General features: G+C 53.6%; 1 protein-coding gene across 8 annotated transcripts; it reads left to right on the top strand.

Annotated features, from left to right (window-relative positions):
• Positions 1-6: 6 nt before the first annotated feature.
• On the top strand, positions 7-24,935 carry Tjap1 (tight junction associated protein 1 (peripheral)). 8 transcript variants are annotated; one of them, XM_013019033.1, is made up of 11 exons: positions 7-85; positions 548-644; positions 10,673-10,802; positions 17,924-18,021; positions 19,017-19,138; positions 20,527-20,555; positions 21,136-21,297; positions 21,479-21,545; positions 22,482-22,589; positions 22,704-22,787; positions 23,356-24,935. In XM_013019033.1, the coding sequence occupies exons 5-11, from the start codon at positions 19,043-19,045 to the stop codon at positions 24,451-24,453; spliced, it is 1,644 nt and encodes a 547-aa protein (XP_012874487.1). In that variant the 5' UTR covers positions 7-85; positions 548-644; positions 10,673-10,802; positions 17,924-18,021; positions 19,017-19,042; the 3' UTR covers positions 24,454-24,935. The 8 variants fall into 8 exon arrangements, with proteins under 8 accessions (XP_012874487.1, XP_012874495.1, XP_012874489.1 ...); XM_013019041.1 differs by having other exon boundaries at positions 18,960-19,138; XM_013019036.1 differs by having other exon boundaries at positions 42-85; positions 496-644.

Raw genomic sequence — 24,935 nt, 5'->3', positions numbered from 1 at the left:
GCGTGGGGATTCCCGCGGCCCTGGCCACTACCCGGCCTGCCCCGCGGCAAGATGGCGGCGTGAAGGCAGCTGGCGGCGGCGGAAAGTTTGTTGTGGGGTTGGAGTATTCGGGCGGGGGAGGCTAGAGTTGAGGAGAACCGTGGGGTTGAGGCGAGGAGTAGGCTCAGTGGAGGCACTCGCTGCGGGTGGCGACGGGGCGGTGGATGGGGGAGGGTGGGGCGGAGGGGAGGGGGCCTGAGCCCGAGGCGCGCTCGGGGAGGGGCCTGGGGCGGGGGCGCCGGGCGAGGTGTGGCTCGGGCCCTGCGGGAACGGAGTTAAAATGGGCAAAGAATTTCTGAGAGTGAAGAAGCCTCGGGCGCAGCACCAGGCTGACTGTGGTGGGGGAATGGGAGGGAAAAGGGAAACAGCGAGGTAGGGGCGAGGAGAGCTCTGGGGTGGCCGATTAGGTCTGCTTCAGGAGCGAGTTGGAGCTAGTGGTGAATGACCCTCTTCCAGTCTTAGATCAGCCTTCGCACCGCTCCTAAAGCATCATCTGCCCCAATTTCAGCCGAAGATTCAAGGGCCCCTGGGACTGGAAGAAATCACAGTGCCTGCTTGGAAAGAGGAAGAGGTATCAGGCTTGCCCCAGCTCAACCCCAGAGCGGGTAAGGTGGCCTCCAGCGACAGGCTCCCGACTTCCCTGCTCCCTGGGAGAGGAGCCATGGCCTTGGAGTGATTCTGAGAGTCATTTAAACTGAAAACGGTGCTGTTCTGTGGAGATTAACTTTTCTCTAGGGGTCCCTAAGTTGGTGTTTTGCTTAGAATGCAATCTGCTTTTTGAGAGTTAGTGTAGAATTGAACCCACATACCTTCATCTGTACAAGCAAAGCTAGGCAAGGACCTAGAGATCAGGCTGAAAGCACTCTAGGATTCAGGCTACAAGCAATTTCCTACCTATATACCATTATCTCTTCCATCTACCCACCACCTCTTCAGTTAGACCTTCTGCCTGGAAGTGTGGTGGCAGATGTAGGGAATCAATCAGAAAACAAATTTCTGATGGTATTCACTAATCATTTATGTACTTTCTGACACCAACTCATGAATTTATTCTTGCCATATACCTACTTTTGCAGTTTTCCTTTGGTAAGAGGGGTTTGCTAGTGGAGTGCAGTGGTTTGGGGGTGGATAGTATCAGAGGTGAGGGGAAGGCAGCTTGGGACAAGGGAAAAGAAACTCAGATGAGCTGTGGCAATTGGTCCATCTGATTGGTATAAATAACAGGGGATATTTATCATCTAATACCCTTAAGATCCCTAATTAAAAAAATTATTTTATCTTTTTTTTTTAATTTTTTGTCGGTCGTGGGGCTTGAACTCTGGGCTTGGGCACTATCCCTCAGCTCTTCAGCTCAAGGCGAGCACTCTACCACTAGAGCCACAGTGCCACTTCTGGTTTTCTAGTGGTTTATTGGAGATAAGAGTCTCATGGACTTAACTGCCTGGGCTGGCTTTGAATCGTAATCCTCAGATCTCAGTCTCCTGAGCAGCTAGGATTACAGGCGTGAGCCACCAGTGCCGGACAATTTATTGTTATAAAGGTGATGTACAGAGGGGTTAGTTACGTAAGTAAGGTAAAGAGTACATTTTTTTTTTTTGGTCGTGGGGCTTGAACTCAGTTTGGACTCTGTCCCTCAGCTCTTCAGCTCAAGGTGAGCGCTCTACCACTTGACCTACAGCACCACTTCTGGTTTCCTAGTAGTTTATTGGAGATAGGAGTCTCATGGACTTTCCTGCCCGGGCTGGCTTTGAACCTTGATCCTCAGATAAGAGTACATTTCTTTTTGGACATTGTCACCCCCTTGAGATCTCTAATTTTTGAGTGTTGCTTTGTAGTTGGACTAGTGAGGCAATGGAAGGAAAAACTTATGAAACTTGCCCTTTGTTTTGGTAACTTTCTTCCTTGTATTTTCTCCACCAAACCACATATAAAAAAAAAATCGGGGCTGGGAAGGTGGCTTAGTGGTAGAGGGCTTGCCTTGCATACATGAGGCCCTGGGTTCGATTCCTCAGCACCACATAAGCAGAAAAAGTGGTGCTGTGGCTCAAGTGATAGAGTGCTTCCCTTGAGCTGAAGAGCTGAGGGACAGTGCCCAGGCTGAGAGTTCAGGCCCCTGGACTGACCAAAAAAAAAAAAAAAAAATCAGGCCTGGCATCTGTAATCCTAGCTACTGAGGAGGCTAAGATCTGAGATTCCTGGTTCAAAGCCAGCCTAGGCAGAGAAATCTTAGGGATTATTATTTTCAGCAAAAAACTGGGCATGGATATGTGGCTCAAGTGGTAGAGTACCAGAATTGAGTAAGGCAAGAGCACAAGGCTCTGAGTTTAAGCCCCAGTACTGGCAAAAAAAAAGAAAAATAATAATTCAACTAAGCATGGCCTGACAGTAGATCAGCTCTGCTGATGGAGAAGAGAAGGGACTAGAGCTAGAGTGCGATGAGTACCGAGAATGGAGTCCTTACCTCCTTTGTTGCCCAGTGGTTATGCCTGAGATAATTAGCATAAGCTATGTTGCCCAGGCTGGACTTGAACTTCTTGGGTCAAGTGATCCTCCTACCACAGCCTCTCAAGTGCTGGGACTATGGGCATGTCTACTTCCCAGTGGGAGTAGGCTTTTGGTACTGGAGTTCCAGCTCTTACGTTTGTCAGGCAGGTACTCTACCATTTGAACCATCCTTCCACATAGCTGGGATGACATAAGCCCCTGCTTTCCAGCTCTTTTTTTTTTTTTGTCATGGGGTTTGAACTCAGGGCCTGGGCATTATCCTTGAGCTCCTTGTGCTCAAGGCTAGTGCTCTACCACTTGAGCCATGGGCTACTTCTGGCATTTTCAGAGTAGTTTATTGAAGATAAGAGTCTCATGGACTTTCCTGCCTAGGCTGATGTTGAACTGTGATCCTCAGATCTCAGCCTCCTGAGTAGTTAAATATGAGGCACTGGTGCCCGATGACCCAGCTTTTTAAAAAATTGGTTGAGATAAATATTTTGCCCAGGCTGGCCTTGAGTGGTGATCCTCCTGATCTTAGCCTCCAGAGTAACGAGGATTATAAGCATATGCCACTGTACCTGTCAGGGAGCAGGCTGCTGTTGCTCTTTTTTTTTTTTTTTTGGTTAGTACTAGGATTTGAACTCAGAACTTGGTGTGTGCTAAGCAGGTGGTGAACCATTGAGCTATGCCTCCAACCCTCAGGCTCAAGTCAGTTTAGCACCTGCATCTGCGTTATTATTAGACTGGGAGGTCTAGTTTAGTCTACAACTCCTCTTTGACTGTCTCTTAGTACCTCTACCTCTCCAATCCCACCGTTAGTCACTGCTATCAGGTTAGCTTGGGTACTTTTAGGTGTCTAAAGAACTGAAGGTATTTATCTGTAACTTGGTTTCTAAAAAGCCTTCTTTTTCTCAGGGTAATTTATAAATGCCCCTTTGGAATCATCAAGAACAATGTAATAAGGAGTTGAGGGAACCGACTCTAGAGCCTGCATGCCAAGATTGAATCCTGACCTTTATTAATGGCATAGTTCTCTGTGCCTCAGATTTCCATTGATCAGTAGGGATGGTATGAATGTTAAGTGAGTTAACACATTATTGACTTACTTAAGTGTTGTTGTGCTATTGAAATGCCAGCACTACCTTCTGCTTGATGAGGATCTGTAGTCGCTTGCCCTGCTAGGCTTGGACGAGGCACAGTTGGAGGGTAGTATAGAGTTTTTGTGTAGCAAGAATATCTCCATAAGCTATTTAAAGTGGTGTCAAAATGCCAGTGATTTCCTGTTTGAAGTTGTGAGGGTGTGGAACTCTTATTTTTGGATTGGTATGGATTTTTTGTTATTTATGTATTTAGCTGGTATCAGGGTTTGAACTCAGGCCCTCATGCTTTTGCTTAGCTTTTTCACCTAAAGTTGGTCTCTACCACATGAGCCTTACTTCCACTTTGGGCTTTTTGTTGGTTAGTTGGAGATGAGAGCCTCATGGATTTGTCCATGCTGGCTTTGAACCAGGATCCTCCTGACTAGCTAGGATTACAGGTGTGAGCCACTGGCATCCCACTCTTTAAAAAGTTTGTTTGAGGTGGGGCCCTGCCTGGTCTGGCTTTGGACAAATAGTGATCCTCCCAATCTCAGTCTCCTGCAGAGCTAGGATTACAGGCGTGAGCCAGGAGCACCTGACCTTATTTTTTGTTTTATTTTTTCCCTCACAGGGTAAGCTCTTGCTATATTCCTCAGCCTGGTCACCAACTCTTGTAACCTCCTGCTTCTTCCCAAATAGTTGGTATTATAGACATGCCACATGGTGATGTTAACATTTAGATATGCTTACTGACTGTTTGTTTGTTTGACTGTATCCCAGTTCATCCTTCTTTATCTTGATAGCTGGATGTATAACTATTTTGTAGTGAAAAGTTTTTTGGTTGTTTAAAATTGTTTTCAGCTCTCTCTCTCTTTTTTTTTTTTTTTTCCAGTTGTATGGTTTGAACTCTGGGCCTGGGCACTGTTCCTGAGCTCTTCAGCTCAAGGCTAGTGCTCTGCCATTGAGCCATAGCATCACTTCCAGTTTCCCAGTGGTTTATTTGGGATGGGAATCTCATGAACTTGCCTGGTGCTGGTGGCTCACACCTGTAATCCTAGCTACTCAGGAGGATCGGGGTTCAAAGCCAGTCCGGGCAGGAAACTCCGTGAAACTCTTTTTTTTTTTTTGGGTCCGGTCATGGGGCCTGAACTCTGGGCCTGGGCACTGCCCCTCAGCTCTTCAGCTCAAGGCTAGCGCTCTACCACTTGTGCCACAGCGCCACTTCTGGCTTTTTTGTTTTTGCTTATGTGGTGCTGAGGAATCAAACCCAGGGCCTCAGGCATGCAAGGCAAGCGCTTTAACCACTGAGCCACCTTCCCAGCCCCTCCGTGAAACTCTTATCTCCAATAAACCACCAGAAAACCGGAAATGGCACTGTAGCTCAAGTGGTAGAGCGCTGGCCTTGAGCTGAAGAGCTGAGGAACAGCGCCTAGGCCCAGAGTTCAAGGCCCACGATCGACCAAAAAGAAAAAGAAAAAAGAAAAAAAGGAATCTCATGGTCTTTCCTGCTCAGGCTGGATTTGAACCGTGATCCTCAAATCTCAGCCTCCTTAGTAGCTAGGATTACATGCGTGAGCCACCAGGGTCCAGCTCATTTTCAGCTCTTTATCACAGCTCTCTTCATCCTCCCAGAAGTACCAAATGATGGAGGATGACAGCGGAGAAGGCTTGTTCTCCTGTGTTAGCCAGACCTAGGCTGTGTCTTCATGACTCAACTTGGTGACTATATTTTGTAAAACCTTGGGGCTGGGTGGAGTGAGCAGACTGACACTAGACTCTAATCTTAAAGAGGCGTGTGTATGCCTGTGTACTAATATAGATGTAAATAGTAGTCTCAGTTCTTACTTTGATCACTGACAGGAGCAGTTGAAGTAGACACAGTGTTAAATTTGAGATAGTCTGCTGTAGGCTTTCTTAAAAATAGCAATCTATAGGCATGAAAAAAAATCAGTGGCATTTTAAACTGTTCTCTACTTGGTGGAAGGTAAAAATGGAGCTCTGATGAGCTTCTGCGGGCATGTTGTCTGACAGAGTCTTGGCTGGTGCTTTTCCTTCAGCTAGGAAGGAGACTGCACGCAGCCTAGAACCAGAGGTGTGCTCCAAGTTTGATTGACTGGCTTTCCTTTTGCCCTGTATTTAAGACTCTCTTCTTCTGAGTCATGTCCTGTCTATTTAACACGCCCTGAGGGCCTGTTTTTCTTCTGTAGTTGTTTCTCCAGCCAGCCACCAGAGCAGTCGTGCGCCAGTGTCTAACCAGATTGTAGAGGGATTGGGGCTCCCAACTGTGAGCCTATCCTGGGAGCATTGGCCCAGCCCTCTGACAGACTTCTCTGTTCTTTGTGGCATCTGTGATTTTTGATAGGTAGACAGCATCTGTCTGTTTTGCTCCCTTCCTCCAATATCTTAGATGCCAGGAATCCCAGGATAATAGAACTTGAGCTTGATTTTCCACTTGTGTCAGCTTGCTGGAACTTGTTATTTTCATAGAGTACACCTTTGTGCCATGGCCACATTTCAGCAACTGATCTGCAGGGTGAAGGCTGATAGGTTTGCAGCCAGGTCTTCTCTTCACCATTCGTTCTGTTGTATAAATCATTTTCCCCATGCAATGTCCTTTTCTCAGGTCCGTTCCCTGCCTCTCACCATCATATTTGATTCAGTGCTTTGTCTTCAGTTTTCTCTTTGGGTAAACTGAGCCTTCATTTCTTACCTGGATGCAGCCTCTTCCCAGCTCTGGACTTAGTTCATTCTTTCTAGCTTCTTGGCCTTACACATCCGTGTGCTATGTGTGCATTTCCTGACCTCACCCCATCTCCCTTTTCCTTCCGTTTTGTCCTTTCCTTCTCAGTTTAACTGTTCCTTCCGGCTGATGATATGGCCCAAGTGGTGGACCTTGGGCTTGCTTGGCAAATGCAAGGCCCTGAGATCAAAACCCCAGTGTATGTGTGGGTGTTCTTTGCTTTTAAGTCCCTGCCACCCTGTGCCCTTCTTCTCTGCTGACTTCCAGCACTGTGCTGCATTGTAGCCTCTTGCCTTGTTTGGCTCTCTTAAGACTAAGTGTACTGAGAACACATACTGTCTTATTTACTAGTATATTTCTAGCGTTGAGGATAGTGCAGGGCCCTTCATGTGTGTGATAGAAAGCTGTGATGCATATAGAATGAAGGGACTGTGCTTGCTGGCCCTTCTCTCCCCTTCCAAGTCTATCCACCATTCTGTTGCAAAAATTACTTTCCTATTAAAAATTCTGACCTGAATGTTAGTGGTACATGCCCATAATCCCAGTACTCAGGAGGCTGAGACAGGACAATGGAGAGTTCAAGGCCAGCCTGAGCTACATAGTAAGACTCTGTCTAAAAAAACAAAACAGTGACAGCAACAAAAAAACCTTTTGCCCTTAGAAATACCATGAGTTCTCCGTTCAGTTGTGGCACTCCAGTGTGAGCTTGTACAGTGAGGAAGATGTATCTGAGTTCTCTGAAAGACAGTCTTTTTTTTGGGGGGGGTACTAGGGTTTGAATTTAGGGCTTCATGCTTACTAGGTGCTCTACCATTGAGCCACACAGCCAGCCAGGACAGGCTTCTTATCTGGTACTCCAACCCTTGCCCAGTAATGCACCTCTCCTCTGATCCTGAAGCCCTGGCCACACTCCAGGATAAGCTGCTGTTAGTCTGTCTCCTTCTTCCCCTCCCCCCTGGCTCCAGGAAGATCTGTGTCTGGTTTCTTAGGGGCAAGGTCTTTACTGAGGCTAAGCATTTAAGTCCTGTACATGTGTGCTGAGCAACCCTGGTTACTGTGACCCCACCTGTCTTTCCTGAGATTAAAGTAGTTGGGATCTCCGGTGAAACCTTTGAGCCCTCAGGAAGGAGGGCTCTGCATACACAAGAGGTGATGGTGTTAACTGTAGCATTTCCAGCAGTGAATTCTTGTGGTTATATGAGCTTTCAGGTGCTGGGCTTCTCCACTTGGAGCTTTTTTTGGCTGGTTCTGGGGCAACTCTGGCCCGGGGCCCTGCCCCTGTCCTTCTGTGCTCAAGGCTAGCACTCTACCACTTGAGCCACAGCTCCACTTCTGGCTTTTTTTGTAGTTTAGTGGAAATAAGAGTCTCATGGAGTTTCCTGCCTGGACTGGCTTTGAACTACAGTCCTCAGATCCCAGCCTCCTGAGTTGCTAGCATACGGGTGAGAGCTACTGCCGTCTAGTTTTACTTACAGCTTTTTTATGTTCTAATAACATGCTCCTAAGCCAGCAGCGAGGGGTTAAAAGAGGAGGTAAGTGTGCACGCTCGGAGCTTTTCTTACTCAATTAGCATCTCCTAAAAAGTCTTGGCTGCTGGCATCCTCAGTTATTTAAGACTTTTCCGTGCCGTCTGTCACCTTCTTGCTTTGCTGGTATTAGAGTCTCAGCTGGGGGTGCTCCATGCCTTCAGCCAGGGCTAACCCCCAACTGTACTAATGCCCAGATGAATCAGAACTATGCAGCCAGTAGCTAAGTGTGGCATGCAGTGGTTTTCCTGGGGTTTGCTTCCGGGACCCTCAGGGCATGTCCTTGCTGATGAGCCATGTGAAACAGACCTGAGATGAGGTTGGATGAGCCAGTTAGTTTGGATTGTGTTGTGCTCCTTCCTCAGAAGGCCACAGTCTGGCCTTGGGTAGAAGGGCAGGGCTTCATTTTGCATTACTGTCTTTTGTAAGGACCAGCTCTCTGTATAGATGTCACGCAGACTCTATTAAGGATGTGGCCCCTTATGTGAGGAGCTGCTCTGCTGTCACGTGAACTGTGACAGGGAACTTGCCACCACTGCCTAAGAGGAGAATGTCTGCCTCCTGGGAAGTCTGTCTGGGTCCCTGAACCCTTGTATTTCCACTCAGCTAACCAGTAGGATGGGCTTCTGAGCACTGGCCACTTGACCCCATCACAGGCCAGCCCAGCTTTGGAGGGTAGACACCTTTCAGGGTCTTGCAGGGAGGGCAGAACTGGCTGGGCTCTCCTGTGGTTCCCTGGGCAGGGCAGCTGTGCACTGGAATTTGGAATGGGGTGAAATGTAGAGCTGTTCCAGTTGTGCTGTGATCTTGGGCAAGTTATGTGTCCTCTGGAGCCTTAGCGTGGGGGAGCACTGCTGGGTCTTTGTGCCTCACTCATCATGGGGATGGGAGGGAATACAGTAGAGGTGGGGTGGGGGGGGTGTTTGTCTTTCTGTCAACAGTGAATACGAGATAGATGTCTCTTGTATGGAAATACCAACCATACAGGAAAATGAAGCAAAATAAAGCCAAAAGACATTTCCTTTCAGCTCTCATTGCTCCTACCTCCTGACTCCACCCTTTCTTTTTTTCCCACCCATTTCTTATTTTTTTTTTCCCACCCATTTCTTATGTATCCTTCTGATCTTCTTTGCATAGTCCTCCACAGACTTTGTCGTTCAGATCTGGTGCATATGCACTAGTGCATGCAGTGTTTCTTTGCTGAAGGAACTTCTTTCTTTCTTTCTTTCTTTCTTTCCTTTCTCCCTCTTTCTTTTCTTTCCCTCCCTTCCTTCCTTCCTTCTTTCCTCCTTTCTTTCTTTCTTTTCTTTTTTTGTCATGGAACTTGAACTCCAGGCTACCTAGCAGTACCTTCGGCCTTTTAGGAGCCTTTGGTGAACCTGGTTGGAGTTGGCTCCTTGGGAAACCTGGAAGCGCCTTTTTTGGAGGGGGGTGGGGAGGGGCGGTACTGGTTTTCCTGAGTCAGGGTCTTACTATGTAATCCAGCCTGACTTTGAACTTTCCATCCTCTTGCCTTAGCCCCCTGAAGTGCTGGGATTACAAGTGTGTGCCACATCAGCTGGCTCTGTGATGCCTGTTGAAAACAAACCAGTCCCAGCTGTTGTTTTGTGAGTGGAGATTCTGTCATGGTCCAGGCTTTCTCCCTAGGGCAGGAAAGAGATCCATTAATTTAGAAGAGTTGTTTCTCTACTGGACCATTGCTTCTCCTTGCCATCAGGCCTTGACTTTTTTGAGCTCTGGGACATAGAGAAATATCGGGAGCCAGTGTATGGGCAGCTGAAACTATTAGGAGGTTTCCTGTGTACATGAGTGTTGACCCTAGGCTTGTGAGGAGGCCTGGCACACGGTAGGGCCAGCGTGGCCACTGGCGACTATTCCTTCCTTTGTGAGTCATCACTGAGTCTTCAGAAACTCCCTAGAACTTGAGAGAGAACCTTCTGTTCTGTACCTGCAGATGTGTGTGCCGTGGCTTCCTGTCCTGCGCTCACAGCACTGTCTGTGCAGCTCTGCTGCTGCTTTCTCTATGCCACGTCTAAGCTGGCACGGGTCACTTCTCCCAGATGCTTCTCGAGGCTTCAGAGGGGAGTTGCCGCTGCTCCCTGGCTTGTTCTGATGGGAAGCCGCGCCTTCCCGGCATTGTTCACTGCAGGGCAGCAGAGCCTCTGTTGGAGGCCGCAGAGTCTGGAGAGTCTTCCTCCTTGCAAGTTGCACAGAGTCTCATCCTCTGGGGCTGACTTTGTGGGAAATGCCATCCTCCAGAGGTGGCTTGGTGCCACCTCTTTCCATGTTTGGCTGAGCTCTGGGCTGGGTCACACACTGGCTCATTGTATTGTGATTTCTGATGCAGCTCTGTGACTGCCTCTGAGCCCCAGCTGGTCTCCCCAGCCCCCCCTTCCTCCCGCAGCCTCTGGGAGGTGGTGGGAGGTGATCTTCTGGCGTGGGCATGGATGGGTAGCAGCTGTGGCTATGGGGCCTCTCAGAATGCAGCATTCAGAGACCTGGTGCAGCCTGGCAGCAGGGTTGGGGGGAGATGGGACTGTGGGGGCCCCCCACTGCCCCCAGCTATCTGCAATAGCTGTCCTCTTCCTCGTGACCAGGCAGAGAGCTTCGTTTGCCTGGGTCAGTGAGCTGGGCCCACCATTGGGCAGGCGGAGTACTCCACCTTGCCTGCCTGTGGTCTGGGCGGCAGGGAGCTGCCAAGGGAATAATGGTGAGGTGGCAGTTCTTCCCTAGCAGGAGTGCAGTGTGTACTGTGGGCACCCCGCACCACAGCTTGGCCTTCTTCTGCTCTCTCTTTGCAGCTCCAGAGCTGGGCTGCTCAAAAACCAAGCTGTCTGTTTGTATGGAGTGCCTGGAAGGTGTCTACCATGAGTCTGTCGCTAACCGCACTAACCAGGAGAGCTGGCTGGTTGGGGAGAAGTCATTAACTCTGTGAGTCTGACCTTGACCAGATAACGTGCCCTGATGCCACCAGCCTCTCTCTCCTCCACGCCGCCCCCAGCCCGGCCTCCTCCTCCCCTCAGCGTATCTCTCGCTTCCCTTCCTTCCCTCGTCTCCCTCTGGGGGTGAGGATGTGCCCCCTTCATGGCCAGAAGAGGAAGGGGTCCTGTTCTCAGCTGCCCAGCTACCAGCTGCGGCTGCCAGCTTCCACCCTTCCTCATGCACCTCTCAGCAGGGGCTCCTCAATACCCTCAAAACAGAATCGGTGGCTTTCTACTCAGTCTGTGCTTTAGCACCACAGAATTTAAGAATCAGCCTCCCCAGGTGCTGGTGGCTCACACCTGTAATCCTAGCTTCTCAGGAGGCTGAGATGTGAGGATCACAGCTCAAAGCCAAGCCGGGGCAGGAAAGTCTGTGAGCCTCTTACCACCAGAGTGAAGAAAGTTGTGGCTCAAATGGTAGAACGCTAGCCTTGAGCAAAAAAAAAAAAAAAGCTCAGGCATAGCTCCTAGGTCCTGAGTTCAAGCACTAGGACAGCACCTCCCTCCCCCCCCCAAAAAAAAAAAGAATTCTCCTCAGTTACTTCTTCTGCTTCTGTTTCTCCTGCTTCAAAGACGGATGGGGCTCCAGTGGGAAAGGACTTCTGGATCAGATCATTTCCCCCCTTGTCTAGAGGGGAAGGTTACAGTGTCCCCCATGGCTTTCCTCCAGGGTATGAACTTAGGATCCGCTGCCCGGTTCTTTTTGGGATGGGGAGTGGAGAGGCACACTTTGGCCCGGCCCAGACCCGGGGCAGAAGAGAGAAGTAAACCGAAAGGAGAAACCAGGGACCCATCTGACACTTGGCTCCACTGATGACCATTGCCCTGCAAGGCGGGGCAGGTGGAGTTTGGGCTCTACTCACATCCATGTCTGGTGCAGCTGGTGGACTTTAGTCAGAAAGAGCTGGAAAGAATGCCTCAGACAGGACCTGGTTTTAGACTTGTCAGGCCCAGAGAAGGTCCTGGCCCTGCCGGTGAGTGCTTCCTGCTGTGGTGGCGTTCCCACCACGGCCCTTCTTCCAGGTTTGGGAGGGAGAAAGGAAGTCTGGAGATGGGAGGAAGGCCAGGTTGTCTTGTGCTCCCATGGTGGTCTGCACTGATCCGTCTGTGGAGTTAGTGCGCACCTGGGCAAGCAGACCTGGGGATTCTGTATGTGCTGGGTTGGGAGGGAGAAGACAGGGAGCTGACTAGTGGGGATGGGGACTTGTGAATTTAACAGGGTGTAGGTCCTCAGGCCCCTGGAGAGGGAGTTGGGAAGCTGGAGGAGTTTTGGCTTGGTCTTGAACAGAAAGGCAAAAGGAGCCTAGAGTTGAGGCCTGATTTCAAGCCTCTCTTTCATTTTGCCCCTCCCTAGGAGATGGTATGAGTTTTCAGTCAAGTGTTGGCTGCAAACTTGGGGACTTTGGGGCCCTTCTTTTATTGGAGAGGGTTGGTTTGCTTGGATCTCTCCCTCTGTCTTTTTGGTCCAAGATTGGGACTCCAGTACCTGACCGCTATTACTCTTTGGCTGGCCCCCTACCAACTGAGTCAGGCCTCCAACCTCTGCTTGGATCTCTTATCAGTAATCTTCAGCTCCTTTGTTCTTGTCAAATATTTGGGTGAGACCAGGTGGGTGCTTGGTGTTTGCTCAGGTGGGGAGCCGGCTAAGCTCTCGCAGCAGCTCTCAGCTCTAGGTCTGGGTCCCAGGGTCACTCTGGGCAGATGACTCTTGCCCATCTTTGCCTCCAAAGTTCTGTCGGTGTGTTTGGTTTGGAGTAGACTGGCCCAGGTCAGGGCTGCCTGCAGCTTGTAGTAAGAAGGTGAGATTGCCCTGAGGCTGGCAGGGCTGGTCTGGGCACACTGGCAGCATCTTCCAGCCTAGTCATCAACCCAGAGCAGAACCTCTGTCCAGGCCCCACCCTGTGAGCTGCTGGCTGCCTGCCTGCCACGCGCCCAGGATTGCTGAGGGCTTTGCTCATGGACCTTGGGAACAGCTGCATGCCGGAAACTGGGGGCTGATGGCAGGTGGGAGGGGTACCCGGAGGGGATGATGGGGGAGGCTGGAGGAAGCTTGGGTAGGGGCAGTGTGTTCTGTTGGGGGACAGTTCCAAAGTTCATAGGTAGCACTGAGAGGGGTATAGAGTGGTGTAGAGAAATGAGAAAATTTATGGGCAATCCTCAGGGTCATTGCTGGGCCCCTTGCCCATGGTCACAGGGCTGGCTCTTGAAGGGGGGGGTGTGTGGGGGAATGCTTTCTGTTCGTTGACTTCTGTTTGGAGACAGAACCTGAGAACCTGCATTTTAGACGCTTGCCTGGTAGTGCATGGCTTCTCTCAGTTGCAGAATTCAGAAATTCTACATGCAAGGCCTGAGGCTGGGGACGCTTCCCAGAGAGGAGGCCTCTTGGCCTGTGTGATGCGCCTGCCGCATTTTGGTGAGGGGCTCTCCGAGGGCTGCTGTTTGTTTTTGTTATTTACTTGAATCCTGCTGGGTTCCCAGAGAATTAAGGCAGCCAACACACAGTTGGTGTAGTCTGAAAGGCTGGCCAGGTTTTCCTCATCCTCATCATTTGAAAAACAGTAGCAATCACTAACATTGTTTGGACTTTGCTTGGGTGCATTTCAGAGAAGAGCTTTAGCGATTTTCCTGGTGATATGTGGATCCTCATGGATTCACTGACTCCCTCAAAGTCCCTTGCTGGCTTATTCATTGACAGTTATGAGCAGAAAGGCTTATTAGTAGGTTTGGAAATGGTCTGAGGCCAGATAACCTGATAAAGTGTTGGAACCATTCCTCCTCCCCCCCCCCCCCCCGCTCCTTTGCCCTCCCCCTTTTCCCTTTGTTTTGAGGCAGACTCTGGCTCTATAGTTCAGGTTTGCCTGGAAACCATTATGCAGTCCAGGCTGGCCTTGAAAATCATGATCCTCTTGCTTCCACCTCCCAAGTGGGTTGTAAGTGTAGGCCACCAAGCCCTACAGGTACGTGGACATGTTTTTCTCACTCTGCCCTTAGTACTAGAGATTGAACCCAGGGCCTCAGGCATGCTGCGCTTGAGTTGTCTCCAGACCTTTGTTCATTTCATTTCATTCTTAGCTTTGCCTAGGTCTCCATCCTTTTACCTCCACCTCTCAGGTGGCTGGGATTATAGATATGTACCACCATGCCTGATGAGACCACACACACACACAGACACACACACACAATTTTTTTTTTTGTATTTTTTGATGTGGGTTTTGGTGGCCTGGATGCTGTCCCTGAGCATTTTTGCTCAAGGCTAGTGCTCTGCCACTTGAGCCACAGCTCCACTTATAGCTTTTTATTGGTGGCTAGTTAGAGAGGAGAGTCTCTCGGGCTTTCCTACCCAGGCTGGCTTTGAGTTATGATCCTCAGATCTCAGCCTCCTGAGTAGCTATGGCTATAGGTGTGAGGCACTGGCACTTGGGCAGGACATAGTTTCATAGCTGCAGTGTTGGGGATGTAGGGAGTAGGGAGGTGGTCCATGTAGGACAGGCTGCTGACCTGGTCAGCGAGGTCACACCGGGACTGCTAGTGCCGAAGTTGGGGAGTGCAGGGAGGGGGTAGGCAAGGCTAAAGTGGGAGAAGCCAAAGAGCAATGCCCATTGTTTATTCAGTCCCGTTGCCTTTCCCGCAGCTTTGACTTTGGGCAGACCCTGGCAGGACTTCAGAGGGAAGTGGGAGAGCATCCGGGCCTCTTGGGCTTGAATCTTTCTGCTGTTGTCTCCTGTGAGTGCTGGGAATTGGAGTAGGGATTCTCTCCCCTCCATCTCCAGTAGCAGACACCTTGATCGTGGTAGAAGCCCCTGGTCACTTGCACATACCTATGGAAGGGGGCGAGTGTGAGCCCTGTCTCCTGGTGAGGGTGCTGCCTGGCACACTTTTTGCCCTTTGAGCCAAGGACACTGCTCAGCCAGCCCCTTGTGTCTTATCTGTGTCTGTGTTCTGTTCAGCTGTTCAGTGGGTTCACAGTGCAAGTTCTCTGTGCATGCAGAGTCCCATTCTAATGAAAGTCGACTTTGTTCTCTAAAGGCAGCTAATCGTGCCCACGGGCTGTAACCAGGGAGAAGGTATTTAATACAGGGCAGGCGGCAACAGGCGGCCTGCGCCGACGGGCAGATTGCAACATGGCAGTCAGGAAGCACGTGTGCGAGCGGGCACATACACACACACACACACACAGAGCAGATATGAGGTAGTCTCTCTGAGAACTGACTTGGAGTAAGAGAAGAATGAATGCTATGCAGCAGAGGCAGAGCTGGGGAGGGAGGGAGGGGTGAGGTGAGTCCCTTTGCCTTCTCACCACACTTCCAGGAATGGGGAGGGATGGCACCTACTCTGGGTGCCTTGGACAGCACTGGCAGGTCCAGCCCATGTTGCCACAAGGCATGGTGGGTCAGCCAGGATTTCCCCTGGGGCCTCAGCCCTTTCCCCAGGGCACAGCTGTTTGCAGCGAAGGCCAGCACATGCCTTAATAGTCCTGTATTGTGAGTCTTCTGCCCCAGACCCCTGCGACTCAGGTCGCAGGGGTGAGGATGGGGGTGGGACCCTTCTCTGTTCACTGCCAAGCTTCTTCCAGACCATCTTGATGGTGCCCAGGACTCCCTTAGCAGCCACAGGCCAGAAGACCCCACTGGCTGGCCTAGGCTGCTGCATGCTTGGAATGGCCTATGGCCCATTCTGGGCTGCTCTGGGAACCACCTCTTTTTAGCACAGGCTTGGGAGTGCTCTGGGTTGCCACACAGAACAATCTGGGAGACTGCTGGGTGAAAGACGGGGTCTGCAGAGGCCACACCCGCTAGCTGAGTCTCCCTGGTGAGGCTGCTCTGTCTGATGCTATCTAGTGTACCCCTTTTCTCCCAGCCTGGGGGACCCGTGCTCTGTGCTCTCTCTTCTCTTGCTTGGCTCTCCAGTCAGGAGAGTGAGCTGCCAGCCCCTGTGTTCCTGGTCATTGCTGGAATTGTGAGGCCCTCACAGGCTGCAGCTGGGCCGCTTAGTAGATTTGGGAGCTGGAGCCAGGTCCTGGGCATCCTGCTATGCCCTGGTGTTCGTGGCCATGGGCCAGGAGTAGCACAGATCTCCTGTGTGGACTTGGCCATGAACTGTCCCCTGTGAGCATCGCCTCCTGCTGCTCTCCCTGGGCCTCCCATGCTGGTCATCCTCCACCCCAGCCCCAGCCTCCCTGTCTGCATTTTCGACCCATCTTACTGCTCGCCACGCCCATACCTCTGCCTCCCACTCCTCGGAGCCGGGGAGCCCTGGGAGGGGACGCGTGCTCAGGGTGAGGCAGGGTGAACTGGAGAGTGAGACTTGAATAAGGCAGCTCCACTCACAGGTAGGAGTAGCAGCCTCCTGAGCGTGTCACGGACTTTCCTGCCTACTCCTGTTCACCCAGGTGCCCTGGTAGAGCATAATATGGTCCTTCCCCGGGTCAGGGGTAGGGAAGACAGGAAATGGGGGCTGGGACATGCCTCACCATCTGCCTCCGCATGGTTTTCTGCCAGCGTGCTCTCTCAGCCTGCTTTCTTTGTCCCAGACCTGTGGCCCTGCCCTGTTTCCCAGTCCCATCTCCCATTCGCACCCATGCCCCATTCCCACATGCCGTCGAGTGCCAGGGCCTGAGTGGCAGGCTGGTCTGGGGGGCCTCTGGGCTTCTCCCTTGGCCCCCAGGAGTCTCCACTTCAGGGCTCTCTGGAGGTGCAGCCCTGGGGACCAGGGTCTTGTTTTTCCCCCCCCACCCCAGGAATGTGCTGTTCTTCCAGGCCTGCCCAAATTCCTGTGCAGGGAACAGCCCAGCAGCAGCATGCTGCCCGTGCCCTGTGGGGACACGCTCTGCAAGGGGGCGGAGGCTAGGGGCTTGTGCCTGCGCTACTCACCCCTGCCATCCCCAAAACCTCAGGCCAGGGACCAGCCAGAGGAGGGAAGCCACTCCTGCTTCTCCCACCCCACTCCTGCCCTAGGCTGTGTGGAATGTGACAGGAGTCCTGGCCAGGGCGTGTCCTGACAGCGAGCGCGTGCACCAGCCCGCCGGGCTTCCCTGGCCCAGCTCTGTTTGGGTTGCTGGGGTGGGGGTGGGAGGACACTTTGTGTGCCCAGAAGGCTGCCTGCGGTGGCTCCTTCCTGATTACCAGGGTGGCTGCTGCCCCCGTCCTGCTGCCCAGCTTACTGCAGGAGGGGCTGGAGGGGACCTCGAGGGGACCTCAGGTTCCTCACCTGCCACATCTGCAGGCGTGTGTGGAAGGAGGTGGCACAGTCCTTGAGCTTGTATGGTCAAGGCTAGCACTCTACCACTTGAGTCTCAGCTCCACTTCTTGCTTGATAGTTAATTGGAGAGAAGCATCTCCTGGACATTCCTGCATGGGCTGGCTTTGACCTGCCATCCTCCTGAGTAGTTTGGATTTCAGGGGTGAGCCATGGCACCCGGCTGGCACTATTGATATTGTGCATGGACATTTCTTTGTCCTGATCATTATAATGCTTTCTGCTAACAGAGACAGTAGGGCACTCCCTCCTCCCTCTGCCCTGCCTCAGGTTTTGACAACTGAAAATATCTCCAGACATTTGTCAGAATTTAGACATTTGTTTAAATTACCACCTTTGACTTTCTTTTTTGGATCTACTTTTCCTCCTTGCCAAGTCTGTTGCCTCTGTGTTCACAAACATGGTCTTTGAGTTCTGTGTGGAGCTACTGCCGCAGCACTTTCCAGCATCTTCTCTGCCCATCTTCTTGCATCTCTCCTAGGCTTTTTCCCTGGTGTTGTCATTTTCAACCTATGGTCGCTGGTTCTGGGCACTGAGAGGCCTGGGAGATGAATAGGACAGGATTTGGGGGAGGGACAGGGAGCAGCATGTGGTGAGTTGAGACCATGAACTGGACAGACACGTGTTTCATCTGGAGAAAGGCAGGAGCCCACCTGCTCAGTCATTTCCTGCCTTCGCTTTTCCCCGTAGACCCCCTGTCCCGTCATCTCCCTCCCTGCCTCTCCCTGAGGGGCCTTCCAGATCTTGGACAGGCTGGCTGGCCTGTGGCAGGCGGCTGACACCCGGTTTCCTCTTTCTTCCCTTCTCTGATTTCAGGAGCCTTTGGCTGGAGGAAGTGGAGGGGCTGTGGGATGTGGAGAGCCAAGGGCTGACTCCTGGACAGCGGAACAGAGAGAGCTGCTGACAAACAGACGGTATGTCCCTGAGGTCCCCACCCCACCCCACACTTGGCTCTCTCCCAGGAGGCTGGCAGTTTTGGGCACAGGCAGATGTCCTGTCTTGGTGGCGCTGGGGAAAGCTAGAAGGACTCTTAGAGAGCTTTCCCGAGTTTGGAGACCCTTGAACTAGAGCCTGAATTGGGTAAAACACACTCAAGCCCTTAGGATTTGGTTACTTTTTTTGTGTCTGTATTGGGGCTTGAACTCAGAGCCTGGTCACTGTCCCTTAGCTTTTTCACGTAAAATTGGTGTTCTACCACTTGAGTCATACAGCTGTACTTGTGGCTTTTGGGTGGTTAATTGTAGCTAAGACTCCATAGACTGGGTCTCAGGTTGGCTTTGAACCACTATCCTCAGATTTCAGCCTCCTGAGTAGCTAGGATTACAGGCGTGAGCCACTAGTGCTGGGCTGGTTACAGTATGTTGAAAACATTGTTGAGCATTTCCTAAGTGCTAGGCCTTGTTCTTTTTGATTTGTTTCTGAGTGGCTCTGTAGTCCAGGCTGGCCTCAAACTAATAGCCTCTGCCTCTAAGTGCCACCAGCGATGGTGTGGGCATTGTTCTTTGTGCTTCACACAACCTTCCCAGTAGCCTGGTGATGCTGGCACCTTGTGTCCTCAGGGGAGAGCTGAGGAGGTGGATGCGCAGAGTACGTTTCCTTCTGTGGCCCACTAGGCCCATACTGGAGAGGGATGGGCTGCTTCTGAGGAACCCACCCCATCCCTAGAGCAGGGTCCACTCACCCTGGAGCCCTGTGCCCTACACCTATCTGTACCCTCCGGGACCTCTGTGACCCATTAGGGACTGATAAATGAAAGTCTAGCCCTTCTCATTTCCCAGCCATGGCCAGGCCCCTGTGCCCATGCAGTGGCGCCTCCGTCTGTCCCCTTTCATCATCCTTCCTGGCTTCTCAGTCCACAGACCTCGCCATCATGTCTTTGGGCCTCTTCCTTCCTGGCTTCCTTCTTCAGGTGGAGGAGCCTGCCACCCTCCCAGAATGACCACTGCAGCCCCTGCTAAGAAACCCTATCGTAAGGCACCACCGGAGCATCGGGAGCTGCGGCTGGAAATTCCTGCGTCTCGGCCTGAGCAGGTCAGCAAGCCTGGCACCCCGGCCCTGGTGGCTGGCAGAGGGAGGCCTCTGAGGCTGGCTATCCGGTTGCCTCCTCCCACCTGAGCTGCTCGCCTCTTAAGTTGGGGGCGATAGTGTGGCATTGCTGAGAGGTCTGAGGTCTCTTGCTGTATCAGCCACAGTGGAGGCCATCTAGGCCCATCTGTAGATGATATCCACATATCAGGGAGCCCCAGATCCTCCCAGCTCAGCGGAAATCACCCATGTTGCAGGAGACTGGGCTGTGGTTCCCATAGTGGAGGAATAGCCTTCAATCTGTAGCCCCTTCGCGCTATAAGGAGGTGGTACTCTGGCTACTTCCCATCAGAACAGCTTCTCTTCATTATGAAGTCTGTTCTTCCTCCAATTTCGTTTGGCCAATGTATGAAATACAAATTCCGTGCCAGCAATTGTGTTAAGACCAGGCCCTGCTGTCGGGGGCTCTAGTCAGCGAGATTGGCTCCTTCCTGATTGAGCTATCAGGAGGAGAGGGGCTGAGCTCACCTTGTTGCCACACCCCTTCCCTGCTGCAGTGCTCCAAGCACATCAAAGACCTCGAAAGACAGAAGCAGACACTGGGCACCGGGTGTGTGGATTCAGGGAAGAAATGCCAGACCTTACATTTCAGTTCAGGAACCATCGGATAAGATACCAGCTACCCAGTAGGCATTCCCCGGGTTTTCTAGGTGAGAGAAGCAGTATACGGTAGAGTAGGGTCCAGTCTCATTGTCGTGGCTCTGAAGGCCAAAGTCTGGCCACTCACCTTACTCCCCATGAAGCCTGCAGGCTTGGAGCCTTCAGCGCCATTGTGCTCCTGCCATAGCAGGTGCCTGCTCGCCGTGTGCTTTGTCTGGGCTCTGGCTTTGGGGCCATGTCTGCTATAGGGGTTGGGAGAATATGGGGCAGGAGGTTCAAAGTGGGATGTGAAATATTGCTCCTGTCAGTCAGGATTATCCCAGAGGCTTCACTCTGCCATGTACTCGTTTGTCCTCAGCTTCCACAACCCCAATTCTGCTTCCTTCCAGTGGGCTGAGATGGCTTTGTCCAAGCTCAGGGCCCATGGCTTGGCTTGTTTGCTTCTCTGAAGGTCTCTGCCATGCCCATGTGGAGACAGACCCCAAGAGGAGCTCAGTGGACAGCTGAGAGGCTCTCAGTCCCCAGAGAGAGGTGGCATAGGTATCAAGACCCACCTGACAATGGCTTTAGGATTAAAGGTGAAGGTTGAAGGGGGTTCTCGAGCCTAGTTGGCACGAGAGAAAGCTTGCTCAGATGTTGGGATGTGCTAAGGGCACCACTTGGAGGTGGGTCAGCCAGACGGCCCATGGTCCGGAGGGAGCTCAAGCCTCAAGCTCCTGTTCTCTTTTGCACAGGAGCCCCTGACGGACGCAGAGAGGATGAAGTGAGTATCAGCCCCACTGTGGCTGTGTCCTCTTAGCTCCTGGCTGGGCTGTTGGTACAGTCGAGCTTTGCCTTGGATTAGGTAGAGGTAAAGGTTGCGCTGGGTGTTTTAGGGAGTCTGGGATGGTTTCGTGGTGTGAATATTCTCTCTGGGGAGACTTTCCCTTGTTCCATGCACTGTGGTCCTGTTCTTGGCTCCAGAGGGAACAGTGCCCTCCTGGGCCAGCCTCTTGGAAGCCCTGTCAGGGATCAGAAGCTTCTGGAGAGAAGTCCAGTGGTGTCTGTTAGTCATGGAGAAGCCTGACTGTGGAATGGGAAACGAGCTGGGGCTCGGTGGCTGGAAGGCTTGGGTGGTAACCAGAGACGGGCTGGGAGCTCTGCTGGCTCCAGAACTGTCCCCCGCTTCTGGTGAGGGCCAGCAGCCTGTGGCACGTGCCATTCTAGACTTGGGTTGAAGTGCCAGGAATCCCCTGCCCCCACTTGCCTGTCCTCATGTCGTCCTTCTCTCTCGTTCCCCAGCCCTGCCTGTAGCTTCACGCTGTCCCTCTCTGATGCCCTCTGTCCCCCCCCATGCCCTCTAGGCTCTTGCAGCAGGAGAATGAAGAGCTTCGCCGCCGCCTGGCCTCAGCCACCAGACGCACGGAGGCCCTGGAGCGGGAGCTGGAGATGGGGCAGGACTGCCTAGAGCTGGAGCTAGGCCAGAGCCGCGAGGAGCTGGACAAGTTTAAGGACAAGTTCCGCAGGTACGGGGCGAGGGGACGGACAGGCAGACCATCCTCTCCCCCTTCGAAGGCAGTTAGCTGGGACAGCCTCAGATCCCACCTGATTCTGATGAGAAAACTTGAAGTTCTGGGAAGAGAGGGACTTGCCCAAGGTCCCACACGGAGAAGGGCCAAGAAGGGCTCTGCCTGTGTCCCTCTACAGGCTGCAGAACAGCTACACCGCTTCCCAGAGGACCAACCAGGAGCTGGAGGACAAGCTGCACGCACTGGTAATGTGTACAGGAGGGCAGCTTGGCTGTGCTCACAGCATAGCTGGTGGCCAGGACTTACAGGGAAGCCATGGGTCCTGGGGCCGGGGGAGGGGTGTGGTGGGCGGGGTGGGAGGAGACCGCAGTGTGCTGTGCAAGTCGGGACTGTCTTGATGCTCACACTGTTTCTCTTCTCTCCTCGTCTCCCCCTCACGCTGCCACCGTCGTTGCTGCACTCTCCTCTCAGGCCTCTCTTAGCCACAGCTGGATTTTTGCAGTTGCGTCTGAGTTTGTGTGATTTCTCCCTTTTCCTGGCCTCCTTAGTCCAAGATCCCTGTTGTGGGGCCCTGGCCGTGTCCCTCTGCCCCTGTAGACACCACTGCTCTTCTCCCGTTGAGGCCCATGGAGTCTCCAGGAAAGGGCTGGTAGGGCTCCTGCTCCTGGCCGTGATGATTGTCACCACTGAGCTCTCAGCTTCTCGGCTGTGGTGGCAGAAAGCCCAGGTATCCATCCAGTCCCTGAGCTGAAGACCAGGCAGCTACTTTGAAGCCTGCAGCTCCCTCCTTTCCCTGCTAGATAATCCCAGAGACGCTCCCCTCGCTGCTCCTGCATCCTGGCCTGATCAGGGGCGCTGCTGTACACCTAGCTTTCATCCTGGCCGCAATTACTCCCTCAGAGGCGCCAGCTGCGGGCCTGGTGCCTCAAGCCCTTCAAGCTCCCTCAAGGATGGACAGCTCAGAGTCTGCCTCTTCTTAGGCCCACATGGCATTAGTTATGCTCAGAAAGCCCCTGGAAAGCAGGAGAGGTGCCCAGTCTCCTTCTGTCTGTCCACCGTTTGTCTCTGCTCTTGTCTGCCTTGGCTGCCCTAGCGCCTGTGACTTCATGTCTCCTTGGCGGGAGGAGTGGAGGGAGGCAGGGCTAGCCGGGGTCCGGGCTGACCCCGGGTCTGTGTCTCAGATCAAGAAGGCTGAGGTGGACAGGAAGACACTGGACTGGGAGATCGTGGAGCTGACCAACAAGCTGCTGGATGCCAAGAACACCATCAACAGGCTGGAAGAGCTCAATGTAGGTGCACGTCCCCGGCCTGGGGCCTCCCCCGCCAGTGGCTGGCTTTGCCTGGGCCTAGCCTTGCTCCCTTGGGCAGGGCTGGGCTGGCTTCTGAAGCGGCTCTGTCTCTAGGAGCGGTACCGGCTGGACTGCAACCTGGCTGTGCAGCTCCTCAAGTGCAACAAGTCCCACTTCCGGAACCACAAGCTTGCCGATGTGAGTGGAGCATGCTGTGCCCGCCTTTCCCGTCTCCCCGTCAACTCCCTCTCCACCTTGCCTTCCTCCGACTTCTCTGTCACCCCTCAGGCTGCTCAGCCCTGCTAGTGTTCTCAGCTGTCTAAAGCCCGTCACGAGGCCCTGTTTATAGCTCTCTAGCGGAAATAGGGGCTCAGTTGGAGAAGTCTGTGCAGAAAGGATTGGGTGGCCAGAGTGTTGAGAGAGGATGGGGCCCATCTGACCCTCATCACCCCAAGGGGTAGACTATAGACCCTCGAGCAGGTTGAATGGAAGTGCATTCCCAGGCCTGGTGCTCAGGGCGGGTTTCCCAGACCAAGTCTGGCTTGGGCAGAAGCCACTGCAGAGGTTAGCGAAAGCTTGAGAGCTTAACAGCAGATCTGGGAACAAGGCTCAGCTGTGGTCACCCAAAGCGTCACTTTAGCCCCCCGAACCTGTTTACCTGTACCATGAGGTTATTCGGGAGAGAGCACCAAGTGGTGCTGGCGCTTTGGCCGAGTCCCGCTGTCTTGTGTTGCGGTCAGCGTGTGTTCCTGTCTCCTTTTATCAGCTGCCCTGTGAGCTCCAGGACATGGTTCGGAAACAGCTGCACAGTGCTCACGAGGCTGCCAGCTCGGACTCCGCTCCCAGCCTGGCCCCAGGGGCTGTGGTGCCCACCTCAGTCATTGCCCGGGTGTTGGAGAAGCCGGAGTCTCTGCTGCTTAATTCGGCCCAGTCAGGCAGTGCTGGGCGCCCCTTGGCTGAGGACGTGTTCGTGCATGTGGACATGAGCGGCGGGATTCCGGGGGACCCAGCCAGTCCTCCAGCCCCAGGCAGCCCCCATCCCCAGCCCAATGGGGAATGCCAAGCTCTGGGGACTGCGGGGGGCTCCCTGGAGGAGGAGCTGCCCCTGCCAGCCTTTGAAAAGCTGAGTCCCTATCCTACCCCGCCCCCGCCACATCCTCTGTATCCGGGTCGCAGGGTCATCGAGTTCTCCGAGGAGAAGGTCCACATCCCTCGCAACAGCCCCTTGCCCAACTGTACTTACGCCACCCGCCAGGCCATCTCCCTGAGCCTGGTGGAGGAGGGCAGCGGCGCCCGCCCCAGCCCGGGGCCCAGCAGTCCTGCCTCCGCCGGGGCTTCACCCCACCACCAGCCCAGCCCTGCCCCGCCGCCGCTCAGCGCCCCCGCCAGCTCCGCCAGCTCGGAGGAGGACCTGCTGGCCAGCTGGCAGCGCGCTTTTGTGGACCGCGCGCCGCCTCTGGCCGCTGTGGGTCAGCGCACAGCCTTTGGGCGGGACGCACTCCCTGAGCTGCAGCGCCATTTTGCCCTCAGCCCCACGGACAGAGACGAGGTGGTCCTAGTGCCTTCTCCACCTGAGGATCGCGGACTTCTGCCGCCCACAGAACCTGACGCCGGGTTTGCCAGGGAGGAGGAGGAGGAGGAGGAGCTGAACCTACCCATCGGCCCTGAGGAAGAGCGCCAGAGCCTGCTGCCCGGCGACAGGGGCAGCGAGGAGGGGCCCCCTGCTTCCCACGCGGAGGCCAGGGCCTGGCCACTCCCCACTTCCACTCGCCCCCAGCGCAGCCCCAAGAGAATGGGGGTGCACCACCTACACCGCAAGGACAGCCTGACCCAGGCCCAGGAGCAGGGCACCCTGCTGGGCTAGGCCTGCTTGCCTTCCTGTCCAGACCTTGACTTCCTCACTGCCCCGCCCCGCTCTGTCCCACGAACTGGAGGGGCCCAGGGGGTCTTCCAGCGGCACCCACACCGGCTGGCACTGCTTGCCCACCTGCGAGTTTTCCCTTTCCTCTTGGAGTATTTCTCCTCCAAAGGTAACTGGCAGCTGGGGCTCAGGCTGGGGCCATGGTGGGGCCATGGGTAATCAGTGTTCACCGCTTCTTCCCTTGTTCTGAGCTCTGCCGGGTTCTCACCACACCCGCCACTTCCCTCTGTGTGCTGCTGCTGGCCTCAGGGAAGAGGGAGGGAGTGACCGAAGAGACTCAGGGCTCCCCGCAGCTCTTTTGCCCTCCCTCTAGAAGAGAGGGTGGGCTGTGGGGGCTTCAAGTTGGGCTCTGGGTTGAGGCCTGACTCCCTCCCCCCCTTTGTTCTGTCAGTCCTGGGCCTTGAACTCTGGGCCTGGGTGCTGTC

This window comes from Dipodomys ordii, unplaced genomic scaffold (assembly GCF_000151885.1).
Source record: "Dipodomys ordii isolate 6190 unplaced genomic scaffold, Dord_2.0 Scaffold44, whole genome shotgun sequence".
Lineage (NCBI taxonomy): Eukaryota > Metazoa > Chordata > Mammalia > Rodentia > Heteromyidae > Dipodomys > Dipodomys ordii.
This window is presented reverse-complemented; position numbering and strand designations above follow the sequence as displayed.

Coding starts and splice junctions, on each gene's coding strand:
- Tjap1 (XM_013019035.1), top strand. CDS start 19,043: ATGACCACTGCAGCCCCTGCTAAGAAACCCTATCGTAAGGCACCACCG. Junction 21,546..22,481: donor AGGACAAGCTGCACGCACTG/GTAATGTGTACA, acceptor TCTGTGTCTCAG/ATCAAGAAGGCTGAGGTGGA. Junction 22,788..23,355: donor GGAACCACAAGCTTGCCGAT/GTGAGTGGAGCA, acceptor TCCTTTTATCAG/CTGCCCTGTGAGCTCCAGGA.